This window comes from Melozone crissalis, unplaced genomic scaffold, assembly GCF_028551555.1.
Source record: "Melozone crissalis strain CALT ecotype California unplaced genomic scaffold, PUWL_Pcris_2 ptg000029l_1, whole genome shotgun sequence".
Lineage (NCBI taxonomy): Eukaryota > Metazoa > Chordata > Aves > Passeriformes > Passerellidae > Melozone > Melozone crissalis.
In genome coordinates, this window is record NW_026535807.1 from 16,763,460 (window position 1) to 16,783,598 (window position 20,139).

Here is a 20,139-nt window from a genome sequence, read left to right on the forward strand (position 1 = left end):
GCGCTGCCCGGGCAGCGAGGGCAGCGGGACCCGTGAGCGCTCGCCGCCGGGAAGGAGCCCGGGATGGATCCCGAGAAAGAACCCAGGGGTCACCGCGGGGCACGGGCCGGGCGGGCGGGGCACGGGGCGAGCCACGCCCACTCTCACAGGGCCCGCCCTTCGGACACGCCTCTATAGGCCACGCCCACCCAACACAGCCCCAGCCTTGGCCCCGGCCCGGGGTCCCCTGAGGTCACTTCCGGGGCGGGCCGGAAGCGGCGCGCTCGCGGTCGCGTTTAAACCGCGCAGGGCCGCGCGGCCGCTCTAGCCCCGGGGCCGCCACCCTCAGGAGCCCCCCGGTCACCGGGCCGGCCCCGCCATGCCCATCCGCGCACACTGCACCATCTGCTCCGACTTCTTCGACAACAAGCGGGACGTGGCGGCCGTGCCGTGCGGGCACACTTTCCACCAGGCCTGGTGAGCGCCGGGGCGGGCAGGGGCTCGGGCCGGGCCGGGCCGTGGGTGTCAGCCGCGGGCACCTTGTGTGGCCCCGGCGAGGGCTCGGAGGAGCTCACGGAGCTGTGCTGGGCTGTGCTGGTCACCCATGTGAACGGGCTGTCCCCGGAGGTGGTGGAGTCGCCGTCCCTGCAGGTCCTTAAGGAAAGGCTGGATGTGGCACTTGGCACGGTACTGATCGGCCATAGGCTGGACTCGATGAGCTCGGATCTTTTCCGACCTAATTGATTCTGTGCTTCTGTCGCTGTGCTGCCTGCAGGCTCCCTGCTCCGGAAGAGCCACTGTCACAGGGTGTTTGGAGGGAGTGATGTTGGATTATGGTGAAGGAGCCCTGGTAATTCCGTGCTTTTCTAGGACTCTGTTGAAAGGAAATGGTTCTTCTCAGGAAATAAACTTTGTGTGGGGAGAGGGTGGGCATTTGCTTTCCTGGCTAACGAGCTTGGAGAGGAGCACGGGTGTGATTGTCACTTCTCACTCAGCAGCGCTGCTCGGGCCTGCTCTCTGCCAGCAGCCAGCCGAGCAGGGAGAGCTTCCAAAGGGAACCTGCCAGCTCCAAATCATTACCTGCTCCCAAAATAAACCTTTCCAGTGTGATGTGCTGGCTTGGTTGCAGGATGCATTAGGAGCTGTCCTGGGGAGCCCAGCAGGTTTGGGCTCATCACGGCAGAGCAGAGCCTGGCCCGGCACCCCTGGCTCAGAGATCCGAGCTCAGTGGCACCCCTGGAGCTGGAGCTGGCTGTCACAGCCTGATAGAGCAGCTCCCGTGTGCATCCACTCGCTCCTGTGAGGCTGTGGCTCCTCAGTGCCTGTCTCCCAGAGAGATCTGAGCTCTGTAGAAGCTCTGCCCTGTTAAAGATAAGCTCACATGCTAAATCCAGCCAGGAATTGTCTTGGAGATGCGGGTGGAGCATGCGTGTGGAGCACGGAGCTCCTGCCGGCCACAGCGCTGGACTGAAGGTGTGCAGCTCTGCTTTATGATGAGGAGTCACATCCTGCTGTCTGCTGGGGAGCTGGGGCATGGCCCCTGGAAGCAGTGCCCCAGGACTGTAAGGATTTACTGTGTTTTCTTTCTCTTTTTCAGCCTGTTCCAGTGGTTTGACACTGCCCCGAGCCGGACATGCCCACAGTGCAGGAACCAGGTAAAGCCATCCCCGTGCACACCTGTGGCACCAAGGAGCTCTGGCCTGGGGTGGTGCCACAAAAAGGCTCGTGGTAAAAAGCAAAGGGACTTTCTGTCACTTGGGACTCCCCAGAGAAGAGGAACTCCCCTCCCCAGCCCTTTGGGTTGCAGTGGGCTGAGGGTGCCCTGCTGCTGTCTGCACTGCAGCTCCTTTCAAAAGGAGCTATGGGTTTTCACAGCTTTTCCTTAGGCTGGGTAAGTATTGCCATGATAGGACGGGCTGCCCTGATGGGGCACCTGAGTGGTGTTTGTGGTGTGCCCAGCCCATTGCTGTCAGGTGAGCAGCCCACTCTGCTGCACGTGGGCCCTACAGCCCCTCCTGGCTGAGCAGTACTCGACCCTCCAGTACTCGACCCTCCCTTGAGAAAGGCAGTGGCTGGGGAGAGAAGGAAGGATGTGCTCTGCTTCTGAGACAGGAGGCTGAGCCTTGCATTTCCATTGGCTTAACTGAGACCTGAACGTCTTTGAAGTCCCTTGTGTCACCAGCCTTCATGCCACCAGCGGGTCTTGGCACGTGGTGGCTGCAGGAGATGTTTCCTCGCTCTCAGATGAAAATTTTTAGCCAGCTGCTGCTTGGGCTTATTCTGTGTTCGTGCTTCTTTCCTCCTCTCAAGGTCTTGGCCCTTGTTCCTTCCCTGACTTGTTGATTCCCTCTGTTCTTCTCTGCCTCTTACATCTCTGGGTTACCATGGAGTTATCGCGAAATAACATCTTATGTGGCAGTAACCATGCAATTAGCTGGTGTCATGACTGTATATAATACTTAAAACACAAAGCTGTAACTGCATGGGGGAGGTGTGGAGAGCTATCAAATTCAATTACAGCACCTTCTGCCTGCAGAAAGCAGCACGTACTTCTGTCTTAGGATTTGGCATCATGTTAGCTCAGCATCAGCTGCTTTGGGCTGAGCTGCCAGAGAACAGACTGCACTCGATTCAGAAATGTCTGAGTCTTTCTGCTGCAGCTCAGGAGCTTGGCTGGAGTCACACTGCCAGAAACTGAGTGGGGGGTCTGCTGCTGTGCTGTTGAGCCAAAGCAGAGCATCAGCACTAATGGTGTCAAACACGTGATCTGATTTGCCTTTCATGGCCTTGTCACAAGACAGTACCTTCTCCCCCTCCATCTGTCTTCCATATCTGTTGTTTCCATATTTGTGCCCATCAAACTCTTCTGTCTCCTGTGTTTAGGTCAGCAAAAGACACATCATCAGTAAGCTGTTTTTTGATGTTACCCTGGACGAGCAAGCAGCACCGGACGCTGAGACCTTGCAGGTAACTTGATGGGGGAGTTCCTTCCTCATGCTTCAGCCTCCTGGGAGGGTGGCCTGGCCTGCTGGTCTTCTGCCAGCAGGTGCTTCCCAAGCTGGAGCTTGCTGTGCTCACGTGTCTGACCTCAAGCATATCAATCTCTTTAGCATTCCCTCTGACCAAATCCCATGTGGTGACTCAAGGAGCCTCCTCTTCTTCCTGTTCTTCCTTCTGCTTCTCACTTTACCTGGAAACCTCCTGAAACACCATCACATCAGGCTGCTGTTCCTCCGTTGGGAATGAGGGTACAGAGCTGTTCCCAAGGGCAGAAGGGAAATCCCAGATGCAGTGAATTGCTGCTGGTATCTGTGGTGTGGCTGTGTGTGAGCCCTGCTAACCCCTCTGGAAAGAAGGGGCCATTGGAAGAACCTTCTGTGCAGGGAGGTTGTGCAGACTGAAGGATGTGGGGCTGGGTGATTCCCCAAGAGAGATGAGGAAAGGAACAGCCTGAAGCCACACCAGCAGCAGTGAACAACATGGAAGATGGGTCCTGGTGGGATCCTGGCTGGAGCTGGGATGCTGGTGGTGTGCTCCAAGTGTCACCTTTGGGTGCAGAGAGTTGGGTGTGAGCAGGGATATACACAGAGTGGCTGATCCACGTTCTCCTTTGTGTAGTGTGGATGAAACAGGGTTCCTTCTGTCTTGGAATTATCTGTTCCAAAAAAAGGGTGGCCGGTTGACCTTGGTATAATGGGATGCTTGTACCCTCTTGTGTTTAGAAGCAGCATGTGCAGCAATTACCATAATTAGCAGTTGCCATGACAATTCTATATGTACTTTGTATGTCTTTAAAATAAAGCCAGCCAGACTAGAATGTCAGTAGCAGTGTCTTTCTCCAAGATCACCAGTAAGAAATCTGAAGACTGAAGTGTGCAGAGGAGTGGAGGAGCATCTCTGGGCCCTGGAGCTGTGTGCCCTCACAGCAGATCCATGTTTCCTTTTGTATGGATTGAGATCTGCTCCCACGGGTGTAATGAGATGGGTGACTCGGAATGGGTTGTCTGGAGAGAATCGCCCTAGAAAATCTTCCTGTTCTCTCTCACCCCCACCCCAGGATCTAAAATGGGTTCCCCCAGCCTTCTGCTCCAGGCAGGCTGTGCAGAACTGCTCCCTTGCTCAAGGGCAGGACTGTGGAGCTGCTCCTGCACAACAAGCTTAATGGTAACTCCTCCTGCTCCTGTAAATCTTGTGTGTATGTGTCAGAGCAACATCTAGCCTCAGTGTACAGCCTGCTTAATGAGGGCTCTGAGGTCACCAACAGAAAGAACCAAATACTTTTCTGGGTAAATCAGCATCATTAGCCTGGTATTCACTGCTGTGTGCACTGTACAGGCTGCTGGCTGCTGCAGCCAGTTTCTTGTGGTGTGCTGGCTCGTTTCTGGAGATATGGAGTTCCTTAAGAACACAGATGTCTTGTTCACAATGGGTGAGGGACTAATGTCCACCTAGATGTGAGATCTGCCTGTGATGGAGTGTCTGATTCTGGCCAGGCACCAATTCAAAGTGAACACATGGTGGGCCAAGCCTGGGCTCTTCAGAGGATGAGATAAGAACCTCTCTGGTATCCTCAGCCAGAAGCAACTTCACCTGAGAAAGAAAAAAAAAAAGAAAAATCCAAGGTTTGTGATGAACCACTGCCTGGCCCTCCAAGAGCCTGGGCATGGAGTGATCATCTGTGTAATCAACTGGAACTGTATCTGTGCAGCCCACAGCTCTCTGGGAGTGAGCATTTGGCCTCCTGCCTTGAAAAGGATGTGCTAGAGAGCAAAGTGTGTAGCTGTGGCCTGCTTGTCATCTTGGAGTGACAAGCTTGGGATTCTCTTCGGAGATCCAGTCTTTGGCACTCAGTGAAGTGGTTGGAAGAGCTCCCTCATGATCTGAAACCCCTTCCTGTTGTTGCAGAATTAGCCCAATTATCTTTGGTAATTGTCTTTGTTTCTGTTTCTCACTGTTGCTGTTACTCAGAAATGTTTACAGTTACAGGAGTGCTGGGGCTGTTTTGCTTTCCTCCACCCCCAGGCTAAAACTTCAATAGAAACACCGGGAGAACCTGGATCCCTGGAGTAGCTGTGGAGCACAGGCTAAGTGTCCAGGCTTTTCTTTCATTACTGAACCTGGGTTTAGCCTCTACTGAATTTAAAGATGGTCCTTGTGAGCAGAACAGTCTCCATGTGGCTGTTCCCAGAGCAGGAAAAGGGTGAGTTTTGGAGTGTAACACCTCAGTGAGTCTGTCAAGAGCTGCTTATGATCTGGGGACTGCAGAATTCTTCCAAATGAGATTTCAGCTTGGTGAAGAGGAGGTGGGGGGAGGATTCCTGCCTGTAAACCTGCTGGGGAAGGTAGAAGCCTTGGAGGACAGCTGTCTGTTTGTGGTCAGGATATATTCGTTTGATCTCGGGAAAATGTGGTCTTGTTACTCAGTCTGGCAGGGAGAGGAGAGCTTCCCTCAGAGGAGAGAAAATTGGGAGCGGCTTTTAGGAGCTGTGGTGGAGGATGAGGGATTTCAGATTAAGTTGATGAATGAGGTAATGTTACATAGCTGCCTGAAGTAGCCCAGGGTTTCTTTGCTATCATGAAAATTAGCACATCTTGTGAGCCCACTAATCGTTCCTGAATAGGACTCTGAGGAAGCTACTTCAGAATAGTTCCTGCAGCAGAGTTAATTCCACTTTAGCCCTCCAGCAATTGTGCCCCTTGGGGCAAGTCCCAGTCAGCTCTGCTAGGCTTTGCATTTAGTCCCTTCTGCTTTCCACGCTTTACATCCCTCATTCTCTTTCCTGCCTTTGTTGTCACTAGCAGAGCCCTAGCTCCAGTCCTGTCAGAGCTGTGGTCACTGCTGGTGCTATTCTCGGCTCAGATTTGCATGTAGCATTCCGGGCTGCACAGATTTGTGTGCCTGTGTTGGCATTTTATTGTGGTTTTATTCCACTGCAGTTCCTGCCTGACTTGTTATGTGCTTTCCTCTGCAGTTCTCTAACACAGATTTTTAAGTCATCTTCTTTTGACTCTTTCCTGCATATATTTATCTCTCTGGTTTTTCTTTTAAATATATATATATAGATATAAATAGCCTCTCTTTTTAACCTCTCTACATTTCCTTTGGCTATTCGCCAGTGTTAAATTATATCTCTTCATTTTCTCTAATTTAAACTACAGGGCATCTGCTGCCTCTTTCTGATCCTTGATGAAGGCGTTAGAAATAGTTGATGTTCCTCAGACCCTTGTGGTACCCAGGAGATTTTGTGCACTCTCAGCTGGTGTGTTATGGATTGGTTTCTCAGTGATCTGTTTCCAGCCTTTTGATTGAGCTGTTAGCTCATATCAGCATCCTGAACTGCAGTGACTTCAGTGTCTATCAGCGTGTTTGAGTGCATGCTTGGTTACCTTTTCAGGTGCCTGGCTGTGCTCTCCTGTCTCCCACCTCCATCTGATTAAAGTTCACTTCAGTTTAAAGAACTCTCAGTAATCCAGTTAGTCTGGCAACATTCCTCCCTTATTGCCTTGTTTAGGTAAAACATTATAAAAATTGTTCTTGCCTGACTTCCTGTGTTTCCCTGAGAGCCTTCCAAAATTATTCAGCTAAAACAGGATGACTGACAGTGTGAGAAACACAAGGTTGACAAGGCTAAGATGAAGCTGCGATCCTCTCTTCTCCCCCTGAAGAATGCCAGTTGGAGGTGCTCTTTCCGTTCCCTGTGATATCCAGGCTTGTAACTCTGTGCTTGTTGTTTCTATATCCCCTCTTCAGTACCTGCTTGGTCCAAAAGTCCTGCTGAGAAACCTCTTGGGTCTTTTTAAGTTCTGGTGAAAGCATCTCTGCAGGACATTTCTTAATGGGGTTTTCTGTGTTGTGTTTCAGAATGAACTGGACAAGGTGAAGGCCCAGCTGTCCTTGAAAGGTGAGTTCCTGCAGCCTGCAGGGGATCAGCAGCTCCTGGCTCTACCTGTGCCAGGTGGCTTGGCCAGGTCTGAGGAGCCCCTGTGCAGAGGCCACCCCTCTCTGAAGCCAAGGGCATGGTTCAGGCTGCAAACTGTTTCACTAGAGCAACTTCTTTGGAGCTTTTCCTGAGGTGAGAACACCTACAGTGATGCACAGCTTATATGACAGAGCCTGAGTCCACAGCCTGGCCCAGCTCTGCTGTAACTCAGGAGTTCACTGCAAGTTTAGACAGGTAGATGCAATTTTTTTGCCCCCTTCCTAATCACAAGCTTACAGAATTGCAGCAAAGCTCTGTCTGAAGCAGGCTTGAAAGCAAAAGCCTTGGTTTGCTTGCTGGGAAACTCACAGCTGCATATGGCAAAGGCTCATTCCCTCCAACAGATGAGAGGGTGAAAGTGGTGTCCAAAAGCAGCATTGGATTTGTTTGGCTGTTGCAGTGCCACATGTGTCGCGAGAAGAGCAGACGGAGTTCAGTGTGCACGCACTTCCATCTTCCCATCTTTAATTTTAGAGGATGTTTGAGGGAGGCAGGAAAAGCAAAAGCCCTGGAGACTTGTCGATGGGTTTTAAGCATCGTCTGTAGGCAGCCTGTCATCAGAACATGAGTCATGAGCAGCAAAAGGAAAATGTCAGTCTAAGTGACAGAAATCCTAAAACATGCTAGCAGAAGGGTAAAAAAATGTTTAAAGAATGCTGGGGGCTCACCCACGCCCCAAGAGTTGTCTTTCCTCTGCGTTCCCTGCATGCACGAGACAGACATGAATAGCCAGTAGATTGAGGATTCGGTCCTTAGCCTGAGAGTAGAATTGGATGGTCTGCACGTCTCTATTCTGAGGCCTGTTCTCCTGCCAGCTTGGTTGAGTTTAGTGACTTGGTAGAGAGCCAGATCTTCTGAGGAAGGTGGCTGGGATTCTTGCTAGGATATTATCCAAGAAAAACTGCTTGAAGGCCTGCTAATCTTCTCGGCTTCTGGTGAGTAGAGGTTGGATTTGACATTCCCTGTCCCATTCTCTTTTCATGCTGGAAATGCGAAGCTCCTTCCCACCTCCTGCCTCCTTTGCTGTGGGTACTCTGCTCTCTGCTGGTTCCTGTGTATAAGTTCTCCATGTGAAGCTGTGCTCTGCTCTGTGTGCTGCAGAGGAGCTGTGGAGCTGCCAGGCTCTGATCAGCCTGCAAATGGCTCGAGAGGTGCCGAGCTCCGAGCAGGCTCTGTGGGAGGCACTCTGAATGAGCTGAAAACTCATTCCTGCAGCACGGAGGGGTTTGAGTCCTGCCATCTGCCTCTGGGCAGCTGGGAACGGAGGAGGGGGAAGCCTTAACTCTTCCAGTGGGTGTGGAGTCCTTGCAAATGCAAGGGAGCATCTCCAGGCACTGCCTCTGGTGGGGAAGGGTTATTCAGATCAGCGGAGAAGCCACCCGCACGCTTCTGCTGGAACACGTTCCTCTCTTGTTCCTCGGTCCCACATGGCTCTTTTACTCCCTGATTGAACAGTGCAGCTTCCCTGCAGGTCCTGCTTCCACAGGATGTGCAGGCAGAATTTGAAACTGGATGGCTTGCAAGGAGAACAAGCTTTTTGGAAAAGCACTCTTTGGCTCTCTACTATTGCCAGGCTGGAGCCACAGGCAATTTTAGCAAAGGCTCTGAAGATGGTGAGCTGAAGGTTTTACCCTGCCCTCAGCAGGGTTAGGTGGAAGGGTTCCTGCTTTCCCTCATTACTCAACTGCTTTGAGCTTCTCAACGATGCTGGCTGTTCCCTGCTTGGTCTGGCAGCTCCTGATAGTGATTGTTGCTTTCTGACCTGTCCTTCCCTTGTCTCCACAAAACAAATTGAAATCTGGTGGTGGTTTCCACCACATTCTTTCTGGTGGTCAGAGGCACGTGCTTTGCTCCTGGATTGCTAGAGGGAGGGACAGCAGGATGCAAAGGTTTTGTGACCTGCAAAAAGTGGGCACCTGGGGAAATCTACCTAAGCTGTCATGTTCTGCAGTGCCCCCAGGGTGCTGCCCTTTGATGTAGGTGCTGTGGTTAGCGAGGGCACGTGCAGCAGCTTGGTGGACCCCTGCATACTGCTGCTCAGTGGCCCCCAGAGGGGTTTCTGACATGTAAGATTCCATGTGGAGAGGATGGATACAAAGCTCTCTTCTTCAGCTCTATGACAGCTTGGTGTAACTCGAGAGGAATTATTTCCTTGTGCAAGCCTGGCTTTGAGAAAACGCAAGAGTTAAGATACATCATCTTAATGCTAGCAGGGCTGGTGCTGGAAAGCTATTAAAGGGAATTTTTTATCTTTAGTAAAGAAATCTTGAAGCCTGCTGGCACTGAGAGAAGCATTGCTCAGTACAGACCCTGGTGCAGACGCCACTTAGAGAAATGGCTCTCTCCAGGAATGGCCGAATCCTGGCAGCCTGGAGCTGAGCCTGCCAGCAGTCTGTGTGCTGCTGCTGCTGTGCTGCAGCTGGAGTCTGGGTTACCAGGCCATGACCTTTCTGTTTCTTCCTTTGCAGAGAAAGAAAAGCGGGAATGCCAGGCTGTTGTGGACGGGCTGAGGGACACTCTGGATGTGCGCAATGCCACGATAGAGTCGCTCCAGAAGATGCTGGGAGAGACAGAGATGCTGTGCTCCTCTCTCAAGGTACCTTTCCTGTCCCCAGCAGGGCTAACCATCGTGCAGTCAGTGTTAGTTCTGTTGAAGATCTCTGCAGATCCTGCTAATAAAGAGATTGTGCTGGTGGGATTTTGGGTCTGGCACCTGGATTTTCATTTTGGTTTGATTAATCGATGCAAGTGCTGTTGCTGGACTTGAGGTCCTATTTGTGCTCTGCCTGAGGTGATTCAGGGGCATAAAAAGCCTACAGGCCTGTGGTTTGTGTACAGGAGCTCAAGGTAGTGGTATCCCTGGTGAGGGAGAAATGCCAGCCCAGCCTGAGGAATGTGGCTGAGCCTCACTAATGAAGTGGCAGTGCTGGTCATAAAGGTAGTAGCAGGAATCTAGTGTGGGAACTAGCCCCAGCACCCCGTTGCTGAAACAGTGGTTCCCTGAGGTAGAATGTTCTTCTGAAATGGGTTTAGGCCAAGTGGGATTCAAGGAAAATTAGTTTCTTACTTTGATCGGGGGGAGAAATCAAACTGAAAAATATGGAGGGGGAGTTGCAGGCTTCAGATGAGTGGGATCTGATCCAGCTAACTCTCCTGTCTCTGTTCTGTTGCCAGGGCTTTGCCTCAGTTAGGTTAGTAATGTTGTGAAGTCCAGGGATCAAATATTCCTGTTGTGCTTCGGCGTGCAGTGACTCAGTGTGTAGTCATGTACTATGCATAAACAGCAAGAGGAAGAGGACAAGAGCAGGAGCAGCTTTGTTGAGATGTCTTGGAGCAGCTTTGCCTTGATGCTGGGCTAGGTACTCTGTGCTGTGTGAAGGTGATGTGCCTGTCTCAGGAAGGTGTGGTGCAGGCAGGTGAGGTTGAGTGCAGTGGGAAAGTGGGACAAGTGTGTACTGCACTCCCCATGCTGTCTGACCCAGTGTCCTAAACTGTGTCCTGTTTCTTGACCTGCAAGGCCAAGTGGCTCAGAGAGAGCTTGTAGACATGTCCTGGTGCTGTTGTGCTATATGCTTCCTGCAGCTGGGCTCCTTTGGGAGGAAGCATCTGGGGGATCTACCTGATACTAGGGCAGAAGGAGTAAGGAATTAATGCCAGGCAGGCCTCACTGTGGGCCAGCACAACTGTTTTTGCCCAGCCATGGGATTATATCCAATCTGCTTGCATGTAAAGGCAGCCTGGATCTTGGCCATGCCATAGGTGCTGGTGTGATCCTAGATCAGTGGCAGGATGCCCCCTCCTCCAGCAGAAATAACTGTGACAGTGGGAGCTGGTACTTGCTGCTCAACTCAGCATCTCAGTGCTGGGTTTTCCTGCCTTGACACCTCTGGAGGAGGCTCTGTGCTTATCTTCCCTGTTGCAAAACCCTCTCTGTATGCTTAAGTCCCTTTAATGAAAGCTGGGCAGGGCAGAAGGATGAGGGACCTGGAGGTATCTTTTCTGTGCTGTATGGGGTTTCCCAGCTGAATGCCAAGCACTGTCTTAAACTGCATCATTAAAGATTAAAGCACTGAACTTCTGCAGTGAAAATACAGGCTTAACTGGCAGTGACACAGGCTAAGGCTGTGAGCTGGGCCTGTCTTCTGCTGGCACTGCCAGTTTGCTGCAGTTTCAGGCTGGCTGAAGCTGGGGCCTCTGCCCTGACCAGGCACAGAACACTGCTGTGGGGATCTGGAGTGTTGAGAGTTCTGGTCAGGGAAAAGCCAAAGACAGGCTCCAGTTAAACAAGAGTGACACATGAGCCTGCAACACTGTCCCTTCTCAACACTTCTCAGTGGTTTCACAGCTGTTTGGTTTCTGTGGCAGGAAGTGGATAAAATCCTTGAACTTGAGTGTGAAGGAGCTTAACAAGGCAATGATCTTTTGCCAGGCCTTTCCCTGCAATCAGCACTGTGCTGAAACCAGAGCCTTTCAAAGTTGCTGTGCAAGGTGCCCAGGCACACTCAAACCTAGACAGCACAGATGCCTCAGAATGGTGCTAATTCAGCTATTCCCATCCTCTGGCACACTGCAGATGTGTGCTTTTCCATCTCAGCTGAGGTTCTGTGTTACTGCTGGAGAGGCAATATGTGGTGGTGTTTGCAGGGTTCCCAGGACAAGGAAAGAGATAAGAATCTTGACTCCATGTTTCAGAAGGCTGATTTGTTATTTTATGATATATTATATTAAAAGAAAATTATATATTAAAACTATACTAAAAGAATAGAAGAAAGGATTTCATCAGAAGGCTTGAAAGGAGAGGAATGGAATGATAATAAAATCTTGTGACTGCTCACAGCCTCGACACAGGTGGCTGTCACTGGTCATCAAGTAAAAACAATTTCACATGCTGGGTAAACAATTCTCCAGATCACATTCCAAGGCAGCAAAACAGGGAGAAGCTGAAGCTTCTCAGCTTCTCAGGAGAAAAGATCCTGGCAAAAGGATTTTTCATAAAATATGCCTGTGACAGCAATAGGCTGCAATAGACTTGCAGCAGGTGAGAGAAGTGCCTGGGGGTTGTCTGGTTTCACTGAGGTCTTCCAGAAGAGACCCACTCATTCCTATCTATGCTCTAAGCAGCTAATAGCAAGGAGAGTTGGGAGGCTGAAGCAATCATCTGTGCAGGGAGGGAAAGGCAGTGGCAAGGTTTGGTTGCTGTGGACTCCTTTGCTTTTGAAAAACAAATTGTCACCGCTGCGTACAGGGCACTGTGCAGCAGAGAGAGGCTGTGACACGGGTTCAGCTCCAGTCTTGCCTTGTGATCAGCACTGGGACCCTGCTGTGCTCTGGGGAGCAGAGCTGGGGGTGCAGTGGGAGGGAGTCAACTCTCCTTAATCCCAGGCTACTGAGGTGGTGAGAGCATTCAGCCAATGTGTGCTCCCAGCTGCCCGCAGTGCACATAACCCAGGATGTTTCTCCAACAATCCCTGGAGCCTCACAGTGGGCTGGGTGTGCTTGCTTCCCTGCAGAAGCAGATGAAATTCCTGGAGCAGCAGCAGGAGGATAACAAAAGTTCAAAGGAGGAGGCTCGCCGGCTGCGGAACAAGCTGAGAACCATGGAGAGGTGAGATCCAGGGTGCAGGCTGGGCTGCACACACACCTCTGCCCTTTCTGGGGAGGGGAGCAGGGTCCTGCTGCAGCATCCACCTCCATGTGCTGGATCATCTTATCTTGAACTTTGAAATGGCTGCTTTTAGCTGCCCTTGCAAGCCTCCTGCCCCTGCTGTTTGCAGACAGCTGCTCTCATTAAAGAGCAGCAAGGCAGGGTACTGGCCTCATCTCTAGTGCACTGAGCATGGCTATGTGCCATTTCTGTTATCAGAGGATGCTGGGGCAGAATGCCAGCCCAGGAGCACAGTGAGCCACAGGGCTATAGGGACCAAGAGCTGGGCATCATTTCCATGTGCAGTATGTGTGTGCAGCTGCCCCTTCTCTAGTCCAAGCAGTGCTGCTTTTCCCCGGTGAAAAGCCCTGCTTGAGGTGAGGCAGCTGTCTCTCTTCTCCCATGACACCCAGAGTGCCTGCAGGAGAAGCTCAGGCTGCACCAGCCCCTTGAGGGGGAAGCAGGGCTTTTGTCTCTTTCCCAGGTCAGTTTGTGATTCATGAGCTGAGGGTATGTTTTTGTTTGTGTTTTTTTGTGCAGGATCGAGCTGTTGCTTCAGAGTCAGCGCTCAGAAGTGGAGGAGATGATCAGAGACATGGGAGTCGGGCAGGCAGCAGTGGAGCAGCTTGCAATCTACTGTGTCTCCCTCAAGAAGTAGGTGCTGCAGGCTTGGCACAGCTGGCTGGTGTTGTCCTGGGAGTGCCCAGGGAGAACCCTCTGCCGAGCACCCACAGGCACATGGGCTCTATGGGGCTTTCACCACCTCTTAGGGCTGCCACTGGGCTTTGACTGACAGATCCTGGGGACCTAGTTTGGAGCCTGTCACACTGAACTGTTCCTCTTGTCACTGTAGTGACATGTGTGTCACCATGGGAACTGTCTCCAGAGTTGTCAGTGCACCTATGAAGTGATGATGATTATTCCCTCTGCTTTCCTCTCATGGCCCGGGGAAAGCAAGCGGATGCAGAGCTCTGGGTTGTGCCCTCTGCAGCACTGCACTGTGCAGCTGTGGCCTCTGGCAAAGCAAGCCTCCACTGCTGCCCTCCCCTACCTGGATATCCATCTGGTCCTGCTGGGGAAAAAACACAGCTTTTTTTTGTGTCTGTTCTGATAGCAGCTGAATAACTGCAGCTTTGGTACAAAGCTGTAATGAGGCAAGTGTCCCTGTGGTGTAATTGGGAATGAATGTGCATGGCCAGTAGTGGGAAGCTCTGAAAAGTCACTTAAAGCAAAGTCCCCTGTTTGCTGCCAGCATGGAGGCTGTGCTCTGTTTTCTGTCTTTTTCACTGGCAACTAAAACACCCCTGGCTCTGGTTCCCATTTTGCTGCTGGAATCAGGCAGAGTACCCCATGCAGGTTTTTTCTCCCCCATGGTGTAGTGGAATGTGTGACAGTGTTAGTACACTCAGTCCTCTTTGTTCCTTAAGGGGCATTTTGTCTCCTGGGTTTTCTCTGGTGGCTGTGCAGGTCCAGAGCTTCAATTTGAGGGTCTTGGCTTGTCTCTGAGAAGTTCTGGCTCAGCTGCCTTACAAACAGTCTGACTCTTTGGATCTCTTTGTAGGGAATATGAGAATTTGAAGGAGGCTCGGAAGATCTCTGGTGAGATGACAGAGAAGCTGAAAAAGGAGCTGTTTTCTGTCAATAATAAGGTAAAGGAGAGTGTGAGTTGCCAGGGTGACACCTGGTTTGTAGATCCCTGTCCATAACTGAGGCCCAAGGCCTCTGCGGTGACCCCCTCCCACACTGATAGGTACAGGTGTGTGGAAGGGCCAGGCTGGGTTTCTGGGTCAGGATGTGATGTGGTGAGCAAACAGCTCATGGGCTGTTGTCAGGAGGGCAGTCTCTGGGGACAGTGCTGGGGCAGCATGTGCAGAGCCAGCCAGAGTTTGGCAGGGAGCCTGTGCTGGAAGGCAGCAGCACACAGGTGCTCCACTGCTCCCACTGGGTTCTGGAAGTAGTAATTCCTTCATCCGGCTACTCGGCTGAGCACTCAGCTATCAGCTCCTCCTGCTGCAGAGCTGGGCCCCATAGGAAGTGGGAAGGGGTTTGGAGCCAGTATTAATTGAGCAGGGCTTAGTCCTGGCTTGGCACATCCAGTCACACCCAGCCTTGTGCCTTCAGCCAGCTGAACTGGGCCAGGGCTCCCACATCGTGCTGTGCCCAGGCAGGAGAGCTTCCCAAAGCACAGTGAGGACACACAGGTGGCCCTGCACAGAGCCTGCCTGGGCTGCTGCTGAGCTGGTGCAGAGCCTGGGGATGCTGACCTGCCTCTGCTGCTGTGCTCCCCCTGCTCCAGGCATGGATGGGCTCTGTTAGCTCAGGTCAAGCAGGACTGTCTTTGTTCTGGGAGTGCATCCCTGTGAAAAGCCGGTGTGTAGCCTCACTCCCCAAGGCACAGGTGTTCCCTGGGGCATCCCTGTGCCTAAGCCAACAAAGTGAGAAGCTGTGGGTGGATTTGGCCTACTTCTGTTACTCAGCCATAGCTGCTGTCCCCTCAAATGGAGAAGGAGTTTTTCAGATTGCTGTGCTGTGCTCCCCAGAGGAAAGTTAACCCCTCCTCAAGGTTCTGCTGCTGGAATTGGGCTGCTCCTGGCTGAGTCAGCCCCAAGCTGCGGTGGCCAGCGTGGGTCAGGAGGATGCGAGTCAGTGCACAAGGGGCTCAGGCTTGGCTGCCAGAGAGCTGACTGTACCCACAGAGTGTGAGCTGGCCCCGGCTCCTGGACCCTCTGAAGTGGTAGCAGGCCACTTCCTGACCCCTGCTGCTGGCATGCTTCCCTGTTGAATCAGGCTTGTCCATGTGCCAGCACTGCTGATGCACAGCCATCCTCCAGCCTGTGGTTTGTGATTCCTGTGCTCAGCTGTGTCCAAAGTCCTGCAGGAATTCAGAATGCAGCCACCAAGTGTTAGAGCAGTGAAAAACTCTTGCCGTGAGGCGTAAATGCTGGGCAAGCAGCCCTGGACATCCCTCTGCAGGCAGCTTGTGGAATTGGGTAGGGATTGGATTGCACTGGTACAGGAGAGGTTGGTCAGACTGACACAGGAAAATGGAGCCCTGAAACCGGGGAAGCAGCATGTGCTGCAGAGCACACTGCTCTCACAGGGCTCTGCAGTTCCCCTACCCAGATCAGTGTAACCCACGCTCTGTTGTGTTCTCTAGTTGCAGAAAACGACTTCAGAGTTGGAGAAGACAAAGGAGGAGTTAAAAAGCACACAGAAAGATCTGAAGAATGCAGACAAGGAGATCTTGGTGAGAATATCTTTCTTCATGGCCAGCTGCCAGTTACTGCAGACTGGTCTGCAGCTGCAAAGCCAGGAGTTATGCTGGCTTTTGCTCAGTGACTAAATTTCCCAGCCTACCTCTGAGCTCCACCTGATGTTGATTTATGGAAAAGGGGCAAAGTATCCACTGCTAAATTTTTCCTTATCTCACTGGCTGCTTTCCATTTTCTCTCCAGAGTTTGAAGAAGAAGATAGACATCCTGCAGGACACTCTGAAGGTCCCATCTGTAACCAGGGAAACACTCAGTCGGCTAGTCTTGGAAAGGTTAGTACAGGCATGCAGGGGACAGGCCCAAAGCCAGAGTTGACAGTTTAACTGAGAAAGCAGAGATGTACTAGTCTGGCAGGTGTTGCAGAGGTGTGGTGGTTTTGTTCCTTGTATCCTTTTTCTTGTGGCTGACGAGATGATGTTTGGTTTATGTGGAGAAAATCTCTGAGGGTTTGGGTCAGGAGAGGGTGGAGGAATGGCCTGGGTTGTTAAAAAGTCTTTGTCACTGTGCCCTGCCTGGGAAACACCCCTAAAGCTGTTCTTGTGGCTTTAGAGTTGGCCATGTGATGAGCATGCACTGGTGTATGGTGACCAAAGATCTCAGCTAGGCAGAGGAATCTGCCCTGAGAAATGACATCTGCTTTCATCCAGCCTTTCTTGAGGAGCCTGGGCCATTAGCCCAGTAGAGCAAGCTGGGTTGTGTCCACATAGCAGCAGTGTGTCAGTATGATTGCTGGGCTCTGGGTGCTGGTGTCAGCACTCAGCATTTGAGGGGGAGCAGTAATTTGGGACATAGAATTTGAACTCTGGGTTCAGATTGTCCCTTCTTTGATGTGTAAGCAGAACAGGGCTCTGCTCCTGGTGCCAGTGCTGTCTGAGCACTCAGTGTTGTGGGGTGCAGCTCTGCCTTGCCCTGGGTGCAGGCAGTGGCTCAGTGGCTGATGCTTTTCCTGCCTTGCAGCCCTGCTCCCATGGAGCTGCAGCATCCCAAGCTCCACCGCCCGGCCCACAGCGATGAGATCAACCTGGATGCCACGTTCGATGTGGCCACCCCTGAACACCAGCCCTGCACAGCTCCCCTCGGCCCTGCAAAAAGGCAGAAGCTGGATAAAAAGCCGTGAGTTTTCCCTCCTCTTTCTGCTTCTAAAGGAGATCAAAGTCTCACTGCTTTGGAAGTTTCTGTGTGAGATCAGATAGCTCTCCAGCTGCCTGATGGCGTGCTGCAAGCTTTGTCGTCATTTGCTTGGCCTTGTCTGTCCTTGCCAGCTCCATTTGAGCAATAAATCTCTGCTGATTTGCTCCTTGGGCTCCTTACAGGCCTCCTGTGGTAAATCTGGCGAAGAAAGTTCTGAAGGAAGCAGTGGAGGTAAAAGGACTAATCTTGATTTTTCTGTGTCGCCTCTTTGATTCTGCTGTTAATAAGCTTGGAATAAAGAATCTATTTTCTCCCTTGTGGCCATAGACTGGCCCATCTATAGAACCAGTCTGTGCTTCAAAGTGTTTTCCTTGATGGTCTCCTAGAAACACTGTTGCTGCCTCAGGCCTCCTGGAGCTGGGCAGGAGAAGGGAGGGTGGGGACCCACATGCTTACTGATGATTCTGCCCCAGATGTGCTTCACAAGCACCACTGGAGCTCACCACAGGGGCTGTGGGGTCAGCTGAGGTGGCTGTCTGCCCAGGTTGCTGGTGGCAGTGTCCTGCCTCCTGGGCACAGTTCCACATAAGCCCCAGTGGGAGGTTGGGAGCTGCTGGTTTTCAACCTGATGTGATATGGCAGTAACCATTACCTTGAATAGCTGTCTGTGTTATCAGTGCTGCCTGAATGTGGATTCCATTCAGCAGATTGTGCTGGTTAAAGGGCTTTTCTTGTTATTTTGTGGGACAGAACGGGGAAGATGATCTGGAGGATGATGCTCTTAAAGGACTCTTGCCAGCATTCATCAGGAACTCTTTTCTCTCCAAGAAGCCATCTTCGGGTGCTGTGCTGGGTTCCCACAGGAACACGGGCTCTGTAAGTATGACTGTCCAGTTGGTGAGTGTGCCCAGGGCTGGCACTGCCACCTCTGTCCTGAACTGACCCTGAAAGAGAAAGTGAATGAGGCTTTTACCTTGCCACATTCAGTGTGTGGAAAATAAATCTCAGAGCACAACCTGGCTACTTCCCAGTCCTGTAGAGCTCCAGGGATGACAGATGCTCATTCCTTTCCTGGCAGCAGACTAAGTGGCTCTCAATGTCCTATTCCTCCACCTCCTTGGAGCTTAGGGTATTCTCCTTGCATTCCTCAATCCCAGTGACAAAATCCCAAGCCTTGGTTTGCTTATCTGAGAAAATGCCCAATATTCCCAAACTTTGTTAATACCCATGGGTCTGTTTTTTTCCAAAAGTGAGGACTCTAGCACAAGTACTGAGTGTTTCCAAGTGCTTTAACCCCCCCTCCAGCAGCTGTGGTCTGCAGGACTCCCCCTTCCCCATACCCAGCATGAGGAGAAGTAGCCAAGGCTCTGTGCGCTGCTCCAGGCTCATTTGTTTCTCTCTCCTAGGTGAGGATGGGCTACGATGGCATGGGAGGCAGGACAAAGTTCATAGAGCCAGTATCCTTTCCTGCAGTTTGTCTGGCACTACTGATGCTGTGGGCACCTCATTTCTGATCCTTCTCTTTGGTCTCAACAAAAAATGGACTTGGGATCCTCAAGGAATGATCTGAGCTCTCTCTAAACAAATCTGAGCTCAGCAAAGGCATCAAGGTCCTGAACTTGCTGAGAGCACTTGTGGCTGGTTCAGAGGAGTCCCTCAGCTAGAAATCAGTGCAATTTTCAGGGACTGCCTGTGCCCTTGAGATCTAACAGCAGCAGTGTAGCACAGCCTCTCCTGGCTGTGTGCCTGCCTGCCTGTGCAGCTGGAGCCTTCATTCTGTGGGATGCTGCTGCTCCACAGTGGTGAGGAGTGGCTGGGCTGAGCTCATCCCCCAGGTGTGGAGCTGTTCCTGCCTTGGGACTGCTCTGCCATGGGAGGCTGCAGGCTCTGGCTGCTCTGCCTTCACCTGCACAGTGTCCTGGCTCAGGAGGTCTTGCAACTCAAACAGATTTGTTGTTAAAATGCTGGTTTATGTGCAGGGGGATAGCATAGAACAATGAAGTCATTAATGTTGGAAAAGAGCTCTAAGATCAGAGTCCAACCATTAACCCAGCATTAGCAAGCCCACCACTAACCCATGTCCCTAGCCAACATGTCTGCATGTGTGGTGGTGTTCACAGGGGTCCCAGGACAAGAGAAGAGACAAGAATGTTGACTCTGTTGAGAAGGCTGATTTATTATTTTATGATATATATTATATTAAAACTATACTAAAAGAAAAGAAGAAAGGGTTTCATCAGAAGGCTTGAAAGGAAAAAGAATGGAATGAATAACAAAAGCTTGTGACTGAGTCTGAGCCTCACAGTCTGAGCCAGCTGACTGTGATTGGCCATTAATTAAAAACAACCACATGAGACCAATCACAGATGCACCTGTTGCATTCCACAGCAGCAGATGATTATTGTTTACATTTTGTTCCTGAGGCCTCTCAGCCTCTCAGGAGAAAAAAATCCTAACAAAAGGATTTTTTATAAAATGTGTCTGTGACATGCATGTTTTTTGAATGCTTCCAGGGACTTCCACCATTTCCCTGGGCAGCCTGTTGCAATGCTTGACCACCTCTTTAGTGAATAGATGTTTCCTGATATCCAGTTGAAACTTCCTATTGGGGAAATGTTCCCTGACATGTGGGACAGGCGTGGGCCTGAGCTCTGCTCCTGTGAGAAGGCAGCAAAGCCCATCCTGTCCTCAGGGATGCAGGTGTGTGGCTGGGTCCCAGGCCTGTGGTTCAGGTTGGACTGCAGCAGGTGTTGGATCACTTGTGTTCCCAGGGCACTGATCTGGTCTTTCCTTGACAGTTTTACCTCCAGACAAACCTGGCAGAAATCCGTCCATTACAGGTTAGGAGCAAGAAGAAGGTCTCCAGACCAGCATCTGCAGCTCCTGCACCTTCCTCCAGCAGCAGCAGCAGCCAGGCCAGAATGGACACTTTCCTGCTATGAGAGCCCCTGACTTCCTGGGAGAGGCTTGGAGAAGAGGCTGCAGGGCAGAGCACACTTGCCCAGAGCCTGGCACGAGGCAATGTGCAGCCACCAGTGCCTGGGGTCCTGTTCACAAAGCACTGATGCTGCCGTGTGGTGAGATGAGCTGCCCTGGGGAGAATCCTGCCCCTGCAGCAAGCCTCTGGAGGCCA

General features: G+C 51.7%; 1 protein-coding gene across 1 annotated transcript; it reads left to right on the forward strand.

Moving 5' to 3' along the window:
* The first annotated feature begins 159 nt into the window (after positions 1–159).
* Positions 160–20,081, forward strand: TRAIP (TRAF interacting protein). The gene is made up of 15 exons (XM_054281150.1): positions 160–456; positions 1,577–1,634; positions 2,863–2,946; positions 6,842–6,881; positions 9,428–9,555; positions 12,470–12,564; positions 13,144–13,257; positions 14,165–14,252; positions 15,761–15,850; positions 16,059–16,147; positions 16,833–16,988; positions 17,189–17,237; positions 17,757–17,882; positions 18,413–18,463; positions 19,817–20,081. The coding sequence occupies exons 1-15, from the start codon at positions 359–361 to the stop codon at positions 19,946–19,948; spliced, it is 1,398 nt and encodes a 465-aa protein (XP_054137125.1). The 5' UTR covers positions 160–358; the 3' UTR covers positions 19,949–20,081.
* The last annotated feature ends 58 nt before the right edge of the window (positions 20,082–20,139 follow it).